The sequence below is a fragment of the Pituophis catenifer genome, unplaced genomic scaffold (genome assembly GCF_029215685.1).
Source record: "Pituophis catenifer annectens isolate HBS135680 unplaced genomic scaffold, rPitCat1.0.hap2 SCAF_1, whole genome shotgun sequence".
Lineage (NCBI taxonomy): Eukaryota > Metazoa > Chordata > Lepidosauria > Squamata > Colubridae > Pituophis > Pituophis catenifer.
Window position 1 is genome coordinate 209,472,484 of NW_027256881.1, and position 21,732 is coordinate 209,494,215.

Below are 21,732 nucleotides of genomic sequence, written 5' to 3' on the forward strand. Positions count from 1 at the left end.
ACAAACATATCTGCACATTGTAGAGGAGCTGGGCTAAAATAATTTAAAATACAACTAAAATGGCTTTGAATAATTTGAATGCTGCTGAGATGTATTTACCATCTCTTGTCCTTAAGAAATTGAGAAACATGAATCTGAAGTAAATCTGGAAATTGAACTTTCTGCAATCTTGATTTAAAAAAAAAAAAAAGTCCTCTAGACAAATTTACACAGGTAATTGTTTACTGGATTCTTCTTAATCTCAGTATATAAAATATTAACAGCCCAAATAATTTATTTGCATAGCTAGCTCTGTTGTATTGTGAGAGAAATTAGGCTTAAAGTCAAAGTTTATTTTATTTTGTCATAGATATGTAGGAGAAAGACTCGCTAAATTAGGGAGAGGAGTCAAACAGGGAATTAGTTGGGAATCCCTACGTGGGCGCACAAGAAGGTGAAGTCCAACTCCCATTGAACACCATTGAACCTTATTTAGTCTCTCCCACTTGCAAACCATCAGTCTGAGAAGATTCCTGTTTATACGGTTGAATAATAAAACATAATAACGTAATTGAACACTTCGCACGTGGGTCTGGTTGTTTGTATCTGACAGGTATTAGTTACTCTATATAGCCATATATAAACCCATCAGCAGATAAATATCAGGTTATTAAAAATTATTTAATTTTCTTCAACACTATAATGCAATATTGAAATAATAAATTAGTACAGAATCATATTGACCAGTCTCCCTTCCTCTTTGATACAAAGCAAATTCAGAAGCCAGTAATTGATGAATTTTGTTAAGCCTACTTAACTTAATTGTAACTAAGTAATTGTAACTAAGTAATATTAAGTAACTTAATATTACTTAATTCAATATTATGCGGAGAAACTCCCGTGCTATTCTCTAAACAGCCTGAGAAAAAGAAGAAAAAAGAAGGCAAGGACATCTGTAGGAGATGCATCTTTAAAGCCTAATTAGCAAAGATGGAAGGCAGAGGTGTTAAGCTTCCACACAATTCTAAGGTTTTTAGTGCTCTGTCATCCATCTCTTTCCTCCTACAAATGTACTTTTCTGAATGAAGACTAATATTCCAAACTGCACGTCAATCAGATTGTACAACAAGTATTCATTGACTTACATCCATTCATTTAGTGAATGTTCAAAATTGCAATGGCACTGAAAAGTGACCTATGACCATTTTTCATACTTACAACCATTGCAGCATCCCTGTGGTCACGTGATCAAATTTTGGATGCTTGGCAACTGGCTCATATTTATGACGGTTGCAGTATCCCAGGGTCATGTGATCACTTTTTGCGACCTTCTGACAAGCAAAGTCAATTGGGCGCGCAAATTCACTTAACAATTGTGTTACTAACTTAGCAGCTGCAGTGAGTCACTTAACAACTGTGGCAAGAATGATCATAAAATGGGGCAAAACTCACTTAACAATGGACATTTTTGCATCAATTGTGGTTGAACATCGAGAACTCCCTGTACTGGTATAACTTTAAATAAACAATACAATTACTAAACAAAATGACAGCCTCTATAATGAGCATAACTTTTAAGTGTTACCGGATTCACACCAATTACAAGAAAGGACCCAAGTCCAGATTCCCTGAGAATATGAGAAAATTTTAAATTATTCATGAGGGGAAAAAAAGAAAAGCTATTAACCTAATTGTCTCACGTTTTCAAGCAGTTCTGAAAAACTGCAGATGTAAATCTTGTATCTGAACAAACCAAACCTTGCAATGATACTAAATGCTCTCAGCATTTAATGATTAATACTTACTAATGTTTCATCTTACCAGAACTTTAAAAAGTTGCTCTTGGACACATTAATTGGGTTACTGATTTTAATTTGGTATTGTATTGTGATTTGTATTGAAGCTGTCATTTTGTAAGCCGCCTTGAGTCCCTAGGGAGAAAGGCGGCATATAAATCGCAATAAATAAATAAATAAATAAATGTCAGAATCAAAGTCATTACACAAATAGTAATGCTTATTTGAAATCATGTAGTGAGAGAAATTATCATGTAAAGAACTGTACTTTTTATCTTGAGGGAGAATGAATACTTTCTTCTCAATGAACTGCCTTGATAGAGCTCACTAATGTGGTGCTAATTACGATGAATGACAATTAGAATCAAATGAATATTTTTAATCCTTCAATTTAATAAACCGGTCACATCAAATAGCATAGATAGCTATCTAATAAAGGGCGGTCTAAATCAGCGATGTCAAACTCGTGGCCCGCGCTGGCCACGCCCAGCCCATTTAGCAAAGGGGGGGGGAAGTTGCAATACATCACGTGATGACGTATCATCACAAGTTTGACACTCCTGGTCTAAATTATGGGCTATATATCCATAATTCCTTGTTTCCTAACTTTATATTAATTACTTGATGAATGACAATTAGAATCAAATGAGTATTTTTAATCATTCAATTTAATTTTATTTTTAATTTTGATTTATATGCCGCCCTTCTCCGGAGACTCAGGGTGGCTTACAATGCGTTAAGCAATAGCCTTCATACTTTTGTATATTTTTATACAAAGTCAGCTTATTGCCCCCACAAACCGGGTCCTCATTTTACCTACCTTAGAAAGGATGGAAGGCTGGGTCAACCTTGAGCCTGGTGAGAATTGAACTCGCAGTAATTGCAAGCAGCTGGAAGCTAAATACTACCTTTAACAGTAGCATTAGTCTGCTGCGCCACTCAGGCTCTTCGTAATAAACCATTCACATCAAATAGAATAGATGGCTATCTAATAAAGGGCGGTCTAAATTATGGGCTATACATCCATAATTCCTTGTTTCCTAACTGTATATTACTCACTGAATTGAATTCCTATTCACAAAAGGAGAGTAAACTGCTGTATGTAAACAGCGAGCAAACCCAAACCCACTTACACTGATGATGTTACCTAGGTGGGTAATGAAAAGTCTACAAGCAAACAATCAATTCAGAGAGCACCAAGGATTCCATAATTCAACTCTGACCTACACATATTCTTTTTTTTTTTTGAAACTATGAAAATGTTTCACATCTGCAATAAAAATAACTAAGGGATAAACTATAATCATGTCAACCACATAATGAAGAAGTTACAGTAAATCACTTTAAATGAAGAGCTCTAACCAATTGTCTCAATATTGGTTAATCTGCAAGTTCATGCGCAATATACTGCATCAGGTACTTTCTGTTCACTATCATACAAAATATTCTTGTTAATTATACTATATAAATTAAGAAATATGACCAAAAAAAGGTAATATTTGTAATACTTGTAACTAACAGAAGGCTCAGGGACTCCCTGTAACATTAAGATTGTAATAATACATTTAAGATATTCAGCCATGAAACTCCATGGTCATAAACACTACTATAATCTCACAGGAGGATCAACACCAGTGAATCCTGGTTTATGTAACTTAATCAGCCTTCTCCAGAACATGGCCCTTACTTGAGATCTTATCCCAGAGTAGATAATAGCAAAGAAAACAAATGATAGTTTGTTGACTTGATTTTTTTAAAAAAGAACACATCAGTGCTACAGATGAAATCCTGATGAAAATCAGCATGCTCATCTGTTTATTCTGTGCAAATAGTCACATTGCCAGCTCCTGAATTTTCTTAAACTGGACATGCTCACGGACTGGACATGAACATCAAAAAGAGTGTCATTATTCTAATTATATGCATGATTTTTCATATCTTCTACCACATAGAAAGAGGAGGCTCATCAACTCTTGTTAACGTCCATGAGTCTAAATTTTATTTTAAAAAAATATTTATATAAATTTATACACTCACACATCAGGAGAAACAACTCACCCACCCACCCCTAAAAACCAGCAGGCCATTTACACAATCTGCCCATCCCTTTTACATGAGCTTTCTACACATTCCCTACTTCTGCTCAGCACCAACTTCTCTAGCACAAAAGTAGTTATTTAAAAAACTCTTACCTTTAACAATTTGTTTGGCACAGGCATTATAAACTTGTTCCTGGGATGTATTGGGAGGCAATACTCTATCAAAAACATAGGGTTTCCCTTGCTGAAAAAAAAAAAAAAATAGGCATTTTCAGAAAAAAAGCCAAAAATATGATTAAAAACACAACAGACATTATTATGAAACAAACAGATACTCAGTGTGGATTACAAATTACTAAGAAATATACTAAATGTGGTTAACAGTACACATTTTTATGAAACAGCTTATATTTAGCAGCTATTCTAGAGACTTATCAGACTCAAACCTGTATGCAAGAAATATCAGACAGCAGAAAGAGGAAACATTGATACTATTTTTCTTTTTTTATTATTAAGGTTTTATAAGTTAAACAAGAACACAAAACAAAAATACATACAAACATGAATACATTAAAACAATACAAAAGAAAAAACAAACCAACACTAACTCAGTCCACTGACTGACTTCTGAAAGCTGTTGCATCGGTGGTTGTTTTCTATTTCGCTGTTTTTCTCTATACATGTCTATTTTACATATTTACTTATTTACACATTTATGCATATCCAAATCTTAGACTTATACTCTTTTTAGATTTTCTTCTGTATGGAAATACCAATTACATCTATATAACTTTCTAGAAATCCTTCTAGATGTTTGTCCACACAACCATTCTATCCTTCCTCATGCGTAATTGTCTGTGTTTCTTGGTTAGATTCACAAAAAGTATTATTTTGTTAGTCCTATCTTTCCCTCTAACCAGGAGTACCATCTTTGCCAGACTAAATAGTAATCGGTATTGTCTTTCTCTTGTAATTCCTCTGTAAGTCTGTCCATTTCTGCACATTCTGTTATTTTCACAATTATTTTTTCTTCTGTTGGTAATAGTTTGGATTTCCAGTTTTGAGCGTACGCTATACGTGCCGCTGTTAAGATGTGAATAATAAGATATTTTATCTCTTTGGTATATTGTGATGTGGTCATTCCAAATAAGAAAAACTCCGGTTTCATTTCGACCTTCTGTTTAGTTATTTCTTCAGTCATCATCTTGATTTCTTGCCAGTAATGTTGCGCCCTTCTGCAAGACCACCAGAGATGATAATATGACCCCTTTTGTGACTTGCATTTCCAGCACATTGGAGACATATTTGGAAACATTTCAGCCAAATGGGAGGTGGGAGATGCCATCTGTAGAACATCTTGTAAAGGTTTTCTTTATATGGTATCGACATTGTCAGCTTATAGTTTTCTGTCCATAATTTGTCCCATTTATCCAATTCTATGCTGTGTCCTATATTTCTTGCCCAGGTTATCATATTTTCTTTCACCGGGAAACATTGATACTATTTTTCAAATCACCTTGTTCCTTCTTTTAAAACCTAAATTTGAAGAAGTGATTTGATTAAAATATTAAAAATCTCTTTTGTACAGTTCTAAATTTCCAGACATCTATCTATCCTTTAAGGTTCTTCTCAAGAGTTGATGCACAGTTGTAATAAATGTAAGAATGTGAGAGGGGTTTTTTCTTCCTTATCATTCTTTCACTATATTAATTTTTGTAGTTTAAATTTGGATTTGATTTGGAACCTTTACAGGAAAATGGATAGCTAGAATGCAATGCATCTTTTCTTCATCAAGGCAATTCCTGAAACAGGGTATTAATATCAGTACGCAGCTAGGAATATCTAGGGAAAAAATAAGATTGTGTATATGAAATTTATCTTCACTGTCCTTGCTTAATTTTTTCCTCCTTTTCCATCCCCCTAAGTTATTTTGAAGGCCCACACATGACCTTATCACAGAAGAAACATAATACGTAAGTACAATCAGTACAGATTCATTATAAGAAAAACGTTCAGACAGCCAGAATAGTGGTCTATTAAGAGCACTTGAGTTTTTGAATTGTGAGGCGGTAGAGTTTGGACAACAAATCTTATTGTGTCTCAGGAATATGGAAATCTATCTTACGCTTGATAGACCATTGGTCCTTCTGCTAGTATTCCAATAGGAATCGAACTTCAGATTCTTTCCTTGGAATGTAGAAGCAATCATTGGAGGCGAGTATTGTGCTAAGGCTAAAATGGCAATGGCTAACACTTTCAATATTGTTGCCGATAAAATTATAAGGATATATCCACTAATTCATCAGCAGTCTTCAGCTCACCTTTATAGTTTGCTTTAATCAAGATTTGCTTAATTAGCTGCAATGGCCACATTCATATATTGTATTAACGCATGCACAATGGCCAACCAGATCAGATTCACAGCATATTAAGCCAAAACCAAAGAAACCACATTATGGTTTTTTAGAGTGTGTAAATTCAGTCAATAGGAATAAGCCAAAATCCTTATTAGTCATTCCTTTTAAAGTAAATGTTGGCCTGGTTAATGAAGCTAGTCATGACTTCAGCTTTGTACTATGGATGAACTCTGCTATAATTCTTAAGCTATAGTTTATGGCTTTTAGTTATATGTGAACCAAGCCTACTCACAAACTTTGAATTTGCTTGCTACAGGAACACAGTTCTTAGCCTAATCTGTTTCACCAGACTGCTTTTTGAGAATACTAAAATATGGAGAAATGTCTACTATGTGCCTTATGAGGAGCAAGAGAAAGATGAAATATGCTAATTAAGAAACTAACTAAAACTCTAAACTAGATTAAGGATTGCTTCCTGAATTAAACAGGTCAGTTGCTCCGAGGAAAGACATCACATTAACCTTTCATGCTATTCAAGATGATTGATGCCGTAAAGATAAAACAGAATTCCTCAAGCAGTTTTCAGCAGGTTAATGGCATCAATAAGCCACACTCAAATCTCCTTCTGGGTTTTCACATGTTCGGTTGTCATTAAAACTGTGTCACCTCTTAGACACAACTCTTTCCCTGGAGGCTGTGATGAGCTGAAAAAAATCCATTTAATGGATGCTTGCTCACACACTTCTTTGCAGATGCAAATTATGAGAATTTCATAATCATAAACTGTTATCTACCACTCCCTATTTCTTTTCCTCAAGGCTAAGATAAAGGATAAAAACCAAATACATTAAACAAAGAACCATATTATAACCAGCTTTAGTTGCTATCATCTACCTTTACTATTATTCATCATCAGTGTACAGAAAAACATCTCAAAAAACAAGTTTTTGACAAAGATGTATGAAAATGTATCTGTCAGATTTTATCTGTTACAATAAAGAAACATTTAAAAGGCTTGTCTTAAAAAAATATTACCAGAATAAAAATTTCTTGTTCCACCACCTGTACAGCAGCCCTTACTGTATTGTTTCTATTATTAATTCTCCACCATCAGTAAAGGATAAGAATTTTTGTTATCTACTTTTGTATATGTCAAAACATCCTTGCCAGGCATCAGATGTAGAAACAATTTAATTCCAAATCTTGCGGAAAAGCCAGCTGTAATAAATGTATCTGCTTTCTTTATCTTTCAATTTTCACTGTCAGGGTAGGAAATCTTTTTTTTTAATTAGCATTCAGTAGGGGGAACAATTTTTTTAATTTAATTTATAGGATCTCCAACTGCCAAATGACTGGTGAAAAGACTTTTCACCAACAACACAAACATTTGTAGTAACACAAAAGAAGTTATTGTGTGTAGACTTAAAAACCAGGAGATTGTGAGTTCTACTCTCACCTTAGGCATGAAAGCCAGTTGGGTGACCGTGGGCCAGTTACTGTTTCTCAACACAGGGTTGTTGTGGGTAAAATAGGGAGGAGGAAGGTTCATTAAGGCATGTTCATTGCCTTGAGTAACTTACAAAGTAATGAAGGTGGGATAAAAATCTAATAAATTTTTGACTCAGCCTTCCATCCTTCCGAGGTAGATAAAATGAGGACCTGGTTTGTGGGGGCAATAAGATGACTTTGTATAAAATAGAACACCGCTTGGGGGGGCCAAAAAGCCCTACTAAGCAGGTATATACAAAAGTATGAAGGCTATTGTTTAATGCATTGTACGCCACCCTGAGTCTCCGGAGAAGGGCGGCATATAAATCAAACTAATAGATAGATAGATAGATAGATAGATAGATAGATAGATAGATAGATAGATAGATAGATAGATAAAATGTACCCTCCAACGCAGGAACTAACAAGTGAGCGAGCACTCTGTACCTAGCCTGATAAACATGGAAGAATTCTCATCACATCTATTCGGGAGAACAGAATCATCTACAGCAGCAGCTCCCAACCTTTTTGGGTGCCACAGACCAGTTCCATGGAGAGTGGTTTTTCCGCAGCCCAGGCGGGCATGGTTTCATGCGCTGCCTGCATCTCAGATGGGCTTTGCTTGTTTACATGGCCCAAATTTGTGGCAATCTGCAGCCCGGTGCCAGTCTGCAGCCCAGGGGTTGGGGACTCCTGATCTATAGGAATAGCAGGGTTGAATTTGCATAAAATAACAGGTGCAAGGTGCCAGAAAGCCATGATATAGATCAGGGGTCTCCAACCTTGGCAACTTGAAGACTTGTGGACTTCAACTCCCAGAGTTCCCAGAGGAAATCTGGGAGTTGAAGTCCACAAGTCTTGAAGTTACTAAGGTTGGAGATCCCTGATATAGATGGAGCTTGGGATGGTGTACAGAAAAAGAACTTTCAGGAGATCCTGAATTATGAATCACAACACACCTTAAGCTGCTTAAAACACAATCTATGGCTATCTAAAATAATATTTTATTGTTGCTGGTTATTTAGATGTATTTCTAGTTTTGACACTGTTCTGATGTATTAGGGGAAGCACAACCAAAACTATGTTGTGTGTAGCATCACCACATCCATGTTCCTATTTCTGATTCAGATATGTTATTAGGTATGTTATGCAAAAATATTAGAATTCTCTGTATCAAGCAATCAAGTAGCAGAATTAAAGCAAGGGGTTTAAAATTTTCTAATGTATATTGGAATCTATTGATTGACCAATCCTGGCCATAGTTACTTTAGGTCAAAATAACTATGGCATAGGATGATAGTTTAGACAAAATGCGCCATGTAATTTATTTAAATATAGATACCAGAATTTCTCCATTTAATAGGGAATGTTGTGTAGTTCTCAAAACGTTTATCAGAGGCTGCTGGGAACAAGAACGCTTCTCAGCAGCCTCTGACAGGGTATTATTTTTGTTTTTTTTTCTCACAACGATAAGAAATAATTATTTCATTTCACACTTCTGTGGAAGTTCCTCTTGCTGTTTTTTATCATACCCAAGCCTAAGTACAAGCTTTCACTGTGAGAAGAGGAATTTTCTCCAATGTTCAGGTTTGGACTCATTATAAAGCTGCAAATCTTAGATTCCTTTCATTTCAGAACAAAAGAAATCTTGCAACACCTTCCTGAAGTCCTCTGCATATTCTAGAAAACTGGGTGAAAGAAACAAGATTTGGAATTGAAATAATTAGTGAAGACAAATGAAAAGCACATTAAAACGCCAAAATTTGTAGATGCTTCTTTTTCCTGGAAACAATGGTCAGATTAATACAGTGATATATGCATAGAATAAGTGCATTTTTTTTAACCTAAATAACAGAATTTAGTAAATAGTAGAAGATACAAACACACATACGCACCCATTCACCCCTGGTCTAGACTTGTCTGTCCTAAAACATGGGTCAACGAGGAACATGTATTGAATATTTATTTATTTTAGGAAATTTATATTGATGCCTATTTGCACATGGCGATTCAAGTCAGCTTAAAGGAATATAAAAACCTCATATATAAAACAATAAAATTAATAAAAGAGAATAAATTAATAAAATAATAAAATAACCCTCCACCCCTCATCCCAGCGACAACACATCACACAAGCTATTTAATGGGCTCCATCCTGTTCTGCGTTCTCCAGGCCTGCTGGCAGAATAGTTGGGGAATGCTCTTCAATACACCTAACTTTCATGTAACAAATTCTTGTTTATGATTTTAGATCAAAGACATTTTTACATTTTGATCTTGCACTGAATAAACTCAATCCTTTTAGTGCATAGGGCACACAGTAGCAGAACTGCAGCCTGCAGCATTTTGCAACCAGAGTAAATTAGGGGAGAAAGGCATTGTCAGGACAGAGAGCTTGCAGTTTTATGTCTTTCTATACCAATAACAGGAAGATCAGAATTGACTTCACGTCCTCTGTTCTTCAATAATCAATCACAGAAAGCTTAGGTTTAGGAGCATGACTGAGTCTTTCATGAATAATGTAGACGTCTTCTTTCTATAATCTATGGTTATGCAATTTCATTTATGTAGGGCCTTTTTTTCTCCTCACTGTAGCAAGTGCTGCCCATTACATATATTTTTTTTGCTTACAAGAATTGTTTTTCTTTTCTGCTTCCCTCCTATTGTGCTTGGACGTCATGTTCTTTTTTTCAGGACCCCATCAATTATGGTTTCTACTCATTGATTCCTTTTGCTATTTCTTCCCTTTTTATTCTAAGCCCAACCACTGGGATTCATTCTTCTTTCCTGCTATGTTATTTTCAGCCTTCAGTCAGTTCTCTCTTTTAGGGAGAGAAAAATCAATATTATAAATAAGGAGGAAGCAGCAGCAACCCAGCTGAGAGTCATAAAGCACTGTGGACAACGGCTAAATACCGAAGCAGGTCACTGAAACAAAAAAAAATAAAAATCAAAAAACCCCTCACCAAACACCCTAATCAATTGGCTACTTGCTTTGAAAGAGAAAGCAATCATCATCCATTTATAAACCAGAACTAGAAAACCTCCAAATTCGTTTTAAAATGTAAACTTGGAACAAAGCAAAGCTTTAATCTGCTGTATATTTACATCACATCACTTTTATGTTATGAACATGTCCTATGTGAAGACCAGGGATATGGGTCTTAAAAATGATTTTAAAACTCCTCCCCATTTCCCATGGGGTGTTTTCTATTACCAGTTTTGATAAAAACTAGTAATCAACTGAATTTTGTCATCTGTGGTTTAAAATAGTTGCACCTATACAAACAATTTGTGAACAGATCTGATTTTTCTTGTCGGCTTATTACAATGAACACTTCCCAAACTCTATTTGTATACTAAAAACATTTTCAGTGACTAAATAAGTAGAAGTTAATTTTTGTTTTATTAAGGATGAAAGGCAATGCTTCCTCCTTAATGTTTATTTACACTGCTTTCTTTACTACTTCCTAAAATAGTCACTTGTACAGTCAACCGACTCATAACAATTACACCAGGTGGCAGACAAGAACTAAAGCAAGCAATAATTAGAACAATCCAAGGTTAATTCTACAATCCTACATTGTCAAACTGCCTTTTTAATTGTTTTAAGTTTAGGAAGATAAGGTAGAGTTTTCTCATTTGGAGAGAGCTTTTTTTAATTGTATTATAACATTGGCCCTTCTTCTTTTAAAGAGGAGCTGATTCTTACTGTACTCAAGGGAAGTCTATATTCTACAATTGCTGTCCAGTTATAGGAAGCTTCTAATGGTGTTTAATTCTAAAACTGCACTTCTGTAATTTTTCAGAGAAGACACTTTTTAAAAGCCTTCAAAAAGTCTTAGAATTCAAGCTGCTATAGTTGGTAGTCTCAGCATAACTTGTATAACTAGCCATAGATTTTCTCATGCTTGCTTTTTATACAGCAAGTAAGAATGATCTCTTTATCCATCAGTTACTATATCAGCAGTTACTACCAAATGTCACAAGTTGACTAATGTATCATGAAGAAGAAATGCTATTTACATTTAAGATGGGGCTGGACAATCGTTTTGGCATGGAGGGAGTGTCAGACTGTTGACCAAAATGCAGTAAAGAAGATGATGCACAAAGCAATACATCTTTATGGACTTTCTTAATTAGGCCAGACACTTTGTCATCAAAACTGCCATTACAAGTACACAGGGTTTTTTTTAGAAGATAATAGTTACAGGCATCAGGCTACAAACTAGAAGACTATATGTTCTAGTCCTGCATTAGCACAAAGCCAGTCACTCTTTCTCAGCCCTAGGAAGAAGGAAATGGTACTCCACTGTAGAATAGAATAACAGAATGGAAAGGGATTTCCAAAAACCTTGCCAAGAAAACTATAAGAATTAATCCAGGCAGTCTTGAGGAATCAAAAACTAACCAGAAGGCTCACATGCACCCTTAAAAAAAAAGAAAAACAAAATAATTATTCCTAAGGAACTGTGTTATTCCATCTTTCCTTGTAACCATGGGTGGTACATGCTATTCCTGCTGCACAGAAGCAGCTTCAAAGTATAGAATGCTATCTGTGAAAGAAGAAATTCTAAAAACACGTTTCACAAATAAAATTAACATACACGGCCAGCTAATGATAGGCTTTGTAAGGTAAGTCCAGATCTAAAATTGCTTAGCTATACTGTACCATTGCTTATTACCAGCAACTGTTCTGCTTTGGCTTCTATTTTCTCATGCATACAAAAGACTTGCCACAATGCCACAGTGATACAAGACCCCTGGTCTGCAATTTTTTTTTCATAGTGTATACACTTGCCCTACTAACAGCAGCTGTAGGACTGAAGAGAACTGAAAAGTGTATACTATAGTTCTTAACCTACACCACAGTGGTATATTTTATATCTTGATTGTGTACCAATCACAGCACTCTACAGAGGGATAATATACTAAGGAAATCTACTGTAAAGACTTTTCTTAAAAAACACTGCCCAAATTTTCCACTTTCCTTTTGGTCTGAAGGGGATTATGGGATTAGGAAAAACTGCTGCCTCAATTCCAGGACCAGCACACTGTGGCACAGCACTGGACAAAAGCAGACTTGTAATTGTAGAACTAAAACCTCCCTGTACATACATCAGGGGAAGGAGCGGGGAAACAGAAGTTATTGTCTGCTGTACTAACAAGGGAATCTTTAGGTAGATAATCGGTAAAATAATTACAATAGTAGAGATGTAAAGTACATACTATTATAAGTATGACAAGGCCATTTCATATAAATTTTGCAAAAGGAAATACTTGCCTATAAAAATAAAATGAAGGAAGAAAAAAATGTAATGCAGTATTCATGCATACATTAAGAGAAAATTTAAATTGAACTCCAATATATATGGAGGGTACTAGATTGGAAAAGATCATATAAATAGTCAACATCAATTAGATGCATCACAGAGTTCCAAAATACAGGTGATCCTCGCTTAAAGACCACTTGTTCAGGGACAAAACTTATGATGAAACCGAACAAGTGGTACTTATGACCGGTCCTCTATGTTCTGGCCATTGCAGTGTCTCCGCAGTCATGTGATTGTAATCTGGGCACTTGGTGACTAACTCAGAAATTACATTACAGCATCCTGCGATCACCATTTCTGACTTTCACTGCTGGCTTCTGACAAATAAAGGCAATGGGGAAGATGGCAGGTGGTGATGAATGGGAACCATATGATGTTGTGCTTAACAACAGGATGGAATTGCTTAAAAATGGCTGAAGTGCCAGAACTGTCAATGCTAAGCAACCCAATCATGTGATATCAAGATTTATGACATCATTTAGCAAAGGAAATTCCAGTCCCAAACACTATCTGTATATATCTTAGTTTTCAGTCTTCTTGTTAAGATATATTACCCAAAGGCATTCTACAGGCTCCTGTTAAATTCTGAAAATCTCACACATGTACTCAAAACCACTTCTGGCCTTCATTAAGTGTGCTGTGTTTTTGGTTAAATGAAGTTTTAATAATTGCAAAACAAATCTAAAAATGTAAAGCTCATAATTTTCTATTACTTAAGAATCACAGAATGGTTGCAAGGTTGGACCTAGGAAAACACCTAGGAAAATCAGTGCAGGAATCCACTACTGCAGAAATAATATTACCTCTTACTGAGTTATTAGAGATCATTGCTTCTTGGTTGCGTAAATTAGTATCAAGTCATTGCTGATGCTTGGACAAATGGAGATCAATCTGATATGACAACAGTGAAAAGAGATCACTTTCAATGTAAGGAAATGAGATCACTTTTCTGATCTTTACATACTCAACTATTTAAATGCACAATTTCCAAATGAGTAGCTGTTGCAGCAAAAAACATCAGTCTTGTAGCATCTTAGCAATGAATAAATATTACATCAATTTACTGGCATCTATACAATATAGCTTGTGACTATCTCCTATCTACAGGTAGCTCTGAGCAAGAGTCAGTTCTTACTTAGTCAGGGGGAAACAGTCATTGCCCATTGCCAAAAAAGAAAGGAATGAAAACAACACCATCCATTCACACTCTACTGCATGGATCAAGCAGGAAAAAGAGATACAGAAATGTTAACTTTGATTTCACTATAAATAGAACTTGCTTCTGATACAGAAAAAAATTCCAGGGATTGCTGTGTAATGGCCTCTTTGCTTTTCTACCATAAATTATTTAACAGGAGTTCCTGGATTATTATGTACTTGCTTACTTGATTAAAGTCCAGCTATGCCAAGAAAGACTGAAGCTATAAAACAAGGGTTATATTGCATTTCCTCAGATCACTACTTTTTTATTCTCCTCTGTCCAAAAAAACTGCATTTATTTATTTATTTATTTATACCCTGCCCTTATTATCTTCACAAATAACTCATTTGTCCAAATTTATGAATCAATGTACAAGTCTATAAATCAACATTAAGGAGATAGCAGGTGCACTGTAAGATACTTATTTTTTAATGTGTTTGCATTAATAGATGCATTTTTAAAGCTTGGGTTTCATATTATAAAATGTATTTCTTACCAATTCAAAAGATTTTCTCTCTCTCCAAAATTGTTTCCAAAGATGGAAAATCACTTCCTTTTTAAAAAACCAATAATGTAAAATATTTCAACGAAGTTTTACATTTCCATTTTGCAAGGCTATCCTTCCAAAGCTTACATTATAAAACTCAGAACTGTAGTAAAAATATGGTAAAACCACCAAAATTCAAAACTATGCCAACAGTAAGACTAAATCAGACCAAGCATCCAGGTAAGTGTAATTATATATTCCAAACAATATATACTGCTATCACTCATCCATATAAACCAATACTATATGTGTTTATTTGAATTACCATATGATACTCCACTATAATGCAACTCTAAATATGTCTATTCAGAAGATTTACTAGATTCAGCGAGAGGAGTTCTTGTGCCACAATGGTTAGTCTGCAATATTGGATGTTTCAATATAATTAGTGGGTACAATAAAAGCACTATTATTGGGAATTTTTTTTTTTTGCATCCTCTGTAAAACAAAAGTTACAAAAAACAGAAGAATTTGAAAGTATAGATTGCATCCGGAGTGTTTAAATTTGGGTTTTTTAGGTTCATAATGACTACTCTCAAAAGACATATCTTCGTGTACTTTCCTTTATCATGTTAAAACGTAATATGTTAATACATCTATTCAGCTGGATGTTTAAATTTCAAAATGTTAGTAGTCCTAAAACACGAGTGTCAAACTCGCAGCCCCCGGGCTGGATACATCATGCGCTGGCCATGCCCATGCTTGGTTTAGCAAAGGGGGGGAAGTCCCGATACATCACGTGATGCCGCCATGACGATGTGAGTTTGACACCACTGTCCTAAAATAACTGTATTCTAAGGCAAAATCAAATGCAATTTAAAAAGTAAAGACTTCCTCAAGTTGAGTTGAACTCAGGATGCTCCTTTCGAACATCCAGGGTGGGGAGGTTGAGGAAGTTCCTGGCAACAATATAAAAGTGGTTTTACTTTCTTCCAGAATACTTTTAAGATTTTCCAGTCTAGCTCACAGACAACCAAGTGTGAACCTGCTTACTTTTTTACTGTTGACTAATGTTGGCTAGATAATGAAGAGTAACATGGTGTCAGACTAGTTTCATAACTGGTGGACATACAACAATATGTACAATGAAAGCTGTTTCTAATAAGGCAGTTGATCAATTCACAATTACTCACAAACCTGAGTAAAAAAAAAAAAGAGCAATCTATGCAAGCTTATTTCATTCATGGCTTATTAGCATAGAATCTTAGAATCTAACAATCATTAATAACAGAAGATAATATCCTGTTTCCCCCAAAATAAGACATCCCCTGATAATAAGCCCACTTGGGCTTTTGAGCACATGGCAATAAGGCCAAGTGTTTATTTCAGGGTTCAAAAAAATGTAAGACAGGGTCTTATTTTCGGGGAAACACAGTATTATAAAGATCTATCTCTGTTTTAATGCTGTTGCTAAGCATGGGATAATCTAGCATGTTTACTGTTTAGGTCAGCATTGAAGAAACTTTCTAGATCTCATTTTTGTCCTAGACAGTTTTTTGTTTTGTTTTGATTTATATGCCGCCCTTCTCTGGAGACTCAGGGCGGCTTACAATGCGTTAAGCAATAGCCTTCATACTTTTGTATATATTTATACAAAGTCACCTTATTGCCCCCACAATCTGGGTCCTCATTTTACCTACCTTAGAAAGGATGGAAGGCTGAGTCAACCTTAAGCCTGGTGAGATTTGAACTTGCAGTAATTGCAGGCAGCTGATGTTAATAACAGTGCTTTAGTCTGCTGTGCCACCAGGGCTCTTATAGATCAGTTTATAAACTATTTCAGCCAGTATTCCAATGAATATTTATTACAGAACATAAATAAAATAGAGCCTCAACCCAAGATGGTTCAAATAACCATAGGTAATTTACTTTCCTTTAGCAATTGAAACAATATTTTTTAAAAAAAAAATTAGACCATTTACTGGAACTGACCAGAAGATTTTAACTTCTGCAACCGAGCACCTAATTCACTCCAACACACACATTCCCACAAAATAATGGTATGAAAAAGAACCATATCGGATGTAACCAGAATTCAAAATAATTGTACAGCTCTAAAAGGGAAAAAATATAATTATATATAAACAGGAAATAGATTAAGAGGCAAGAGCATAATTACATCTTAAATTGAAGAAGCTGCAAGTGAAAGTTAATGCCAAAGAAAGAAGAGACAGTAGTGAATGTTAGATAAGGAAGCAGGGATGATAACTGGGTCAGAAAAAGGAGCCAAATATAAGTGACATGTTCCTAAATACAGAATGACAAGCCTTGCTTGTAAAGCTAGAAATGGGATGGTGGCTAAAACAAACAATGCAAAAGAAAATCTAAACATTATTATCTACTCCATGAAGAGGAATAAATAAATTCTTTTATCCCACAGAAGTTGAACCTAAGAAAGGTAAAATGAGGACTGAAATCAGCTCTGTGAAAAGCAGAGATGACAGCGATTCTTTTGAATCACTTTGGATAAGGAGAAGATGCGCTCCAAACAGATGCTCTTTACAAATAAACTGCAAGACAGCAATCCTGAGCAGGTTTCAACTGGGAGATGAGAATAGCCATCTTACTCACAACTGTGGTTGGCACTTTCTCAAGGACACTTAAGTTCACAACTTCTAATTACATTTATAAATTGCTTGTTAACTACTTCTAAGCTATTGGAGGGCTTTGGCTCAAAAAGTCTAAAACTGGATACATTTTACTTCAATCCTTAATGAAAGAAAATTGTAATAATAATTTAAAAAAAATTAAATAAAGAGCAGAAACCCAAATAACACTTTGATCCTAGAAAGTTACAAATTGATTAAGGATCCAGATAAATTAAGAATAAAATTTTGGAATTAATCATAAAGAACCATTCTCATGGGAAAAAAAATTGTTTGGATATTTTCAAGACAAAACAAAAGTAAGCAATTTTAAAAGTTGGTCGGTAGAAGGATCTAAAGAGTTAAGTTAAAGGAGAAAAAATATACAATAAAGCTTATTAATTGTGATATATAAAATGATATCAAGTATTATAACTTTGAAAATACTGAATGATACTTTTGAAAAATGGAGTTCGAACTTAGTATCAACAAAGTGAATAATTATGTTTTCTTCTATGGATAGCCTGTGTCCAAAAGACGTAATGAAAAAGTAGATGAAGATCAAATTTTATTTGTTAAGGCAGAGATGGCATCAAAAGTAGATCTACAAATGATAGGGTATAAAAATGACATGGAAAAAGATGTCATACTAAACATAAGAAACCAGTTAATTTTTTCAAAATCAAAATGGAAAATGGAATAGTAAACTAAGAGCCTTGCCTGAATTTTTTTATATAATGGATTTAGAAAAGAGACTTGCTAAAGCTTTGAAGAATCTTGTGAGGAAGGACAAAAAAAAAATGAAATAAAATTCTATGATGTTTTTTGAACAGACTAAAGATTAAAACTGTTAAGAAGTAAAAAGGATTATAAAATTGATTTATTTGATCAAGGCTAAAATATATTTTTATTTCTGGTAACCCTTAATGGACTTTCTGCTAACAGTAGGACTGAAAAGATTATGCATTATGAATTTGTCTGTAGATAACAGATGGGATGAAAAGATCATTAGTTGTAAACTAAAAGGGGATGAACTGTTACTAAAAATGTTTATACTAGTTGAGGTGACTAAATGCTTAGTAGAAAGAACAGAAATCAACCTCTTTATAGAGATAGCCAGAATATAAAATAACAAATTCCAGTTTGAAAGTAATACAAACCACACCTGAATTGGACACATGGTTTAAAAGGAGCCCCTCAATGGGATAGGAATTAGGTTTTCACATCATAAGATTAAGGAAAAATGCTTTGAGGAATTCTTGGTGCTCTCTGAGCTTGGTTGTTTTCTTGCAGACATTTCATTATCCAAAGTAGGTAACATTATCCATGCACTTCAACAAAACAACTAAGCACACAAAGCACCAAGGACCCCTCATTTCAAGCCTGAGCTACAAATATTGCCTTCTATTGGCAAAAAAAATACTTTATTGCACACATTATTCACTGACTCATGGCACTCATGCCTCAGTAGGACTATCCAACAGACCATTTAAATGTACCAACCTTGCGTTGTCTAGGGCTAGGCAGTGAGAGATTAAGAGCGCATGAAGAAAGAGATGGGTTGGGTCAAAAGCCTATTTAGTTTAGCTCAGAAGCAAGCCAGCTCAGTCTCAGGGGCTCATGAATGTATGAAAAAGTGATAAATCCTCCTTCACAGATGATCTCTAGCAACTGTTATTTAAGGCATGCAAGCTATCAAAATTACCAGTGACAGGTAAATTTATCTTCCATTCATTTCTTTAGCTCCTTGTTAAAACTGTCTAAATTGGCAGCTGTCACAACATGTGAAGACAGTTTAATTATAATTTGTATAAAAAATGTTACAGTTAGTCCAAAATCTTCCCAAATTTATAGTTGTCTCCTGATCCTACTTTGGGAGAAAAGGACTTTCCCCCCCTTTCCTTTAAATCAGCCCTGGGTTTTTGAATAAGTGTTTGCACCAAGGGTTACAAAACTCTAAGTGTGATAGGCACAGCACTTACTTTTCATATCTAATACTTTTGATGCCTCTGAATTTGAGAGGTTAAATGTTGGCTACAAATTGCAAATTACTAGATGCAAACTTCATCCAGGTTAAAAATGAAGTTGCGAAATCAATGTAAAGATTCTCTAGCATAAACTGCAACACATTAAGAGAGCAGTCATTTCCTTATGCACATATGCATTACCAAGAAAACAAACAAGTTTTCAAAAAGTAGTCTTTCTATTAGTAACCCTCATTCATGAGGGGAAACTTAAAAGTTGTTATTAATTTCTGGTAGCAGATTGAGCCATTCAGACAACAAGCCCAATTATTTACCTATTGGGAGCCAATTCTAACAAATCAAATTAAAAATCAAAATTACGTTCCTCCAGCATATTTCAGACAAATTAACACTTTTAGCCAAAGCTGGTATTAATTCAAATCATGTGAGCTGATAAAAAGTAAAACTTTTCTTAAGAGAAGGCAATTCTCCACCGATTGCACTGCAAGATAAAGATATGAACACAGCAGACAGCTAAAGACTGTCACTGGGGAGGGTATATACACATCCTGCCTTTATCTGCAGAGACTGCAGCTTGGCAGGCTTTTAACTGAAGTTAGTGCTGATCCGAGACAAGCCACCAAATCAAGCTGAAATGGCAGAAGGGTGGATATGAAGGTGAGAAGGAGGGAATTATTCTACCCTCTTGTAATTTGCTTAGCAATTTCTCGCCACCTGCCAATCCATCAAATACGTCAGGGTGCAAGCAAATGAGCATGCCCAGTGATCCAGATGACATCAGCTTGATCAATGCTTAGGATTGGAAGACTGCAGTAGCAATGAGGGAAGGCAGATGAAAGAGTCAATCGAGGCTGACTCCATTCAGTTCCCCACCATTGCTTTTGCTGCAGTTACGGAAAGCAGGAAATTCAACTCTGGAGCAATTTTGCAAGGAAAATTCCCCACTGCAGAAGCCATCCAAATCAGGCAGGTATAGAATGTATTTTTGCCCATATGTTAGCCTTCACCCTGCTGTCTTACCAATGCAATCCAAGCTGTGTCTATATCTATAAATATGCCCGGTAGACTTCAGTGGAACTCATTCTGGCCTTTACTGAAACATTAAACAATTCAATAAAATATGCCAAGGAAATTAACATTAAAAACGTGCATTTAATGCGGCACATTCCTCCCCCACACACACTGATATCCATCTCCATCAACCAAGATATACTTTGTGCGTCTCCCAGTGTGGTTGCTAGACTACAATACTTGGGCCACAAAAAAAAAAAAAAGATTATTCTTCACACTGCACAACTCTTTGTGTCTCTGGACCAATGGTCACACCAAAACAAGGAAACTTCTCACCCATCCGAAACAACGAAGTGATCTCCCATTGGAACACCTAAATGATTTCCCATTGAAACCTCTCAAGTGATTTCCCATTACACCGCAAAGGGATTTGTTTGGTTTCAGATTCCCTACCACATATACCTCTGCTTATCCAAAGCTTTTCATTCCTGCTCTGGAAAAGAGGAAGACTTCTTGTCCTTTGTGAGTTTAACCCAATTTCCAAGTTGGGGGGGGGAGGGGGAGGGAAGAGAAGCAGGCAGTGGAGAGAATCCCCCCCCACACCCCAATCTCCATTTCCCAATCCTTCCCTTAGCTAAATTTGGCGCTCAAGGTGAAAGAAGCCTTAGAGAACTTCTAACCGACACACACACACACACACACACTAGACCAACTAATGTTGGGAACAATGGACGGAGAAAGGAGTACAATGCGGTGCAGCGGCACGCCATTCAGTGGGCCCCCCGGAGTAAGACTAAAGAGACGGGGGGTGAGGGAGAGAAATTCGTCAAGTCTTTCCCCCTCCCCCTCCCCCGTCACGTTCCCGAAAGAAGAGGAGTTCGGAGCCGAGCGAAGAAAAGCCAAAGCGCAACTCTCCTCGGCTGCAGAAAAACCCCGGGGAAAGACTTACCCCGACGACCACCGTGTCCTCGCCTTTAAATTTCGGGATGAATTTGTCCCCGCGCAGGATCTCCGCCTCGTTGAGGGGTCGGAACCGGCACATCACTTTGATGCTGCATTCGGCGGGGTCCGCCATCTCGACCGACGGCGGGGGCGGATTCGGAGATCGGCGGACCGAAGGGTGCGCGCGGCTGGTGCGAGGCGAGGCGAGGCGGCAGCGGCGGCGGCGGAGGATTCCTTTCTTCCCACCTCGGGGAGGGTTAAAAAAATAAAATAAATAAAAAATAAATAAAAAATATACACCTTTGGAAAGAGGAGGAGGAGGAGGAAGAAGAGGAGGGGGCGGCTGCTGGTTATTTTAGCGGCGGGGGAGGCATAGGCCGAAAGAAAGGAGCCGAAGCCCGGTCAGAGGAGAAAGCGGTGGCGGCGCCGAGGCATTCCCGGCCCTTCACGACCTCCAGTCTCCGGACCG

The 21,732-nt window shown here is 36.2% G+C and overlaps 1 protein-coding gene across 1 annotated transcript in view; it reads right to left on the reverse strand.

Moving 5' to 3' along the window:
- The window catches only part of KIF5C (kinesin family member 5C), an 82,961-nt gene extending 61,565 nt beyond the window's left edge, over positions 1 to 21,396 (reverse strand). Inside the window, exons 1-2 of the mRNA XM_070957011.1 lie at positions 21,271 to 21,396; positions 3,968 to 4,058 (exon numbers count right to left, since the gene is read on the reverse strand). Coding sequence (XP_070813112.1) covers positions 3,968 to 4,058; positions 21,271 to 21,396 — 217 coding nt within the window. The remainder of the gene's footprint in view (positions 1 to 3,967; positions 4,059 to 21,270) is intronic.
- Between the last annotated feature and the right edge of the window lie 336 nt (positions 21,397 to 21,732).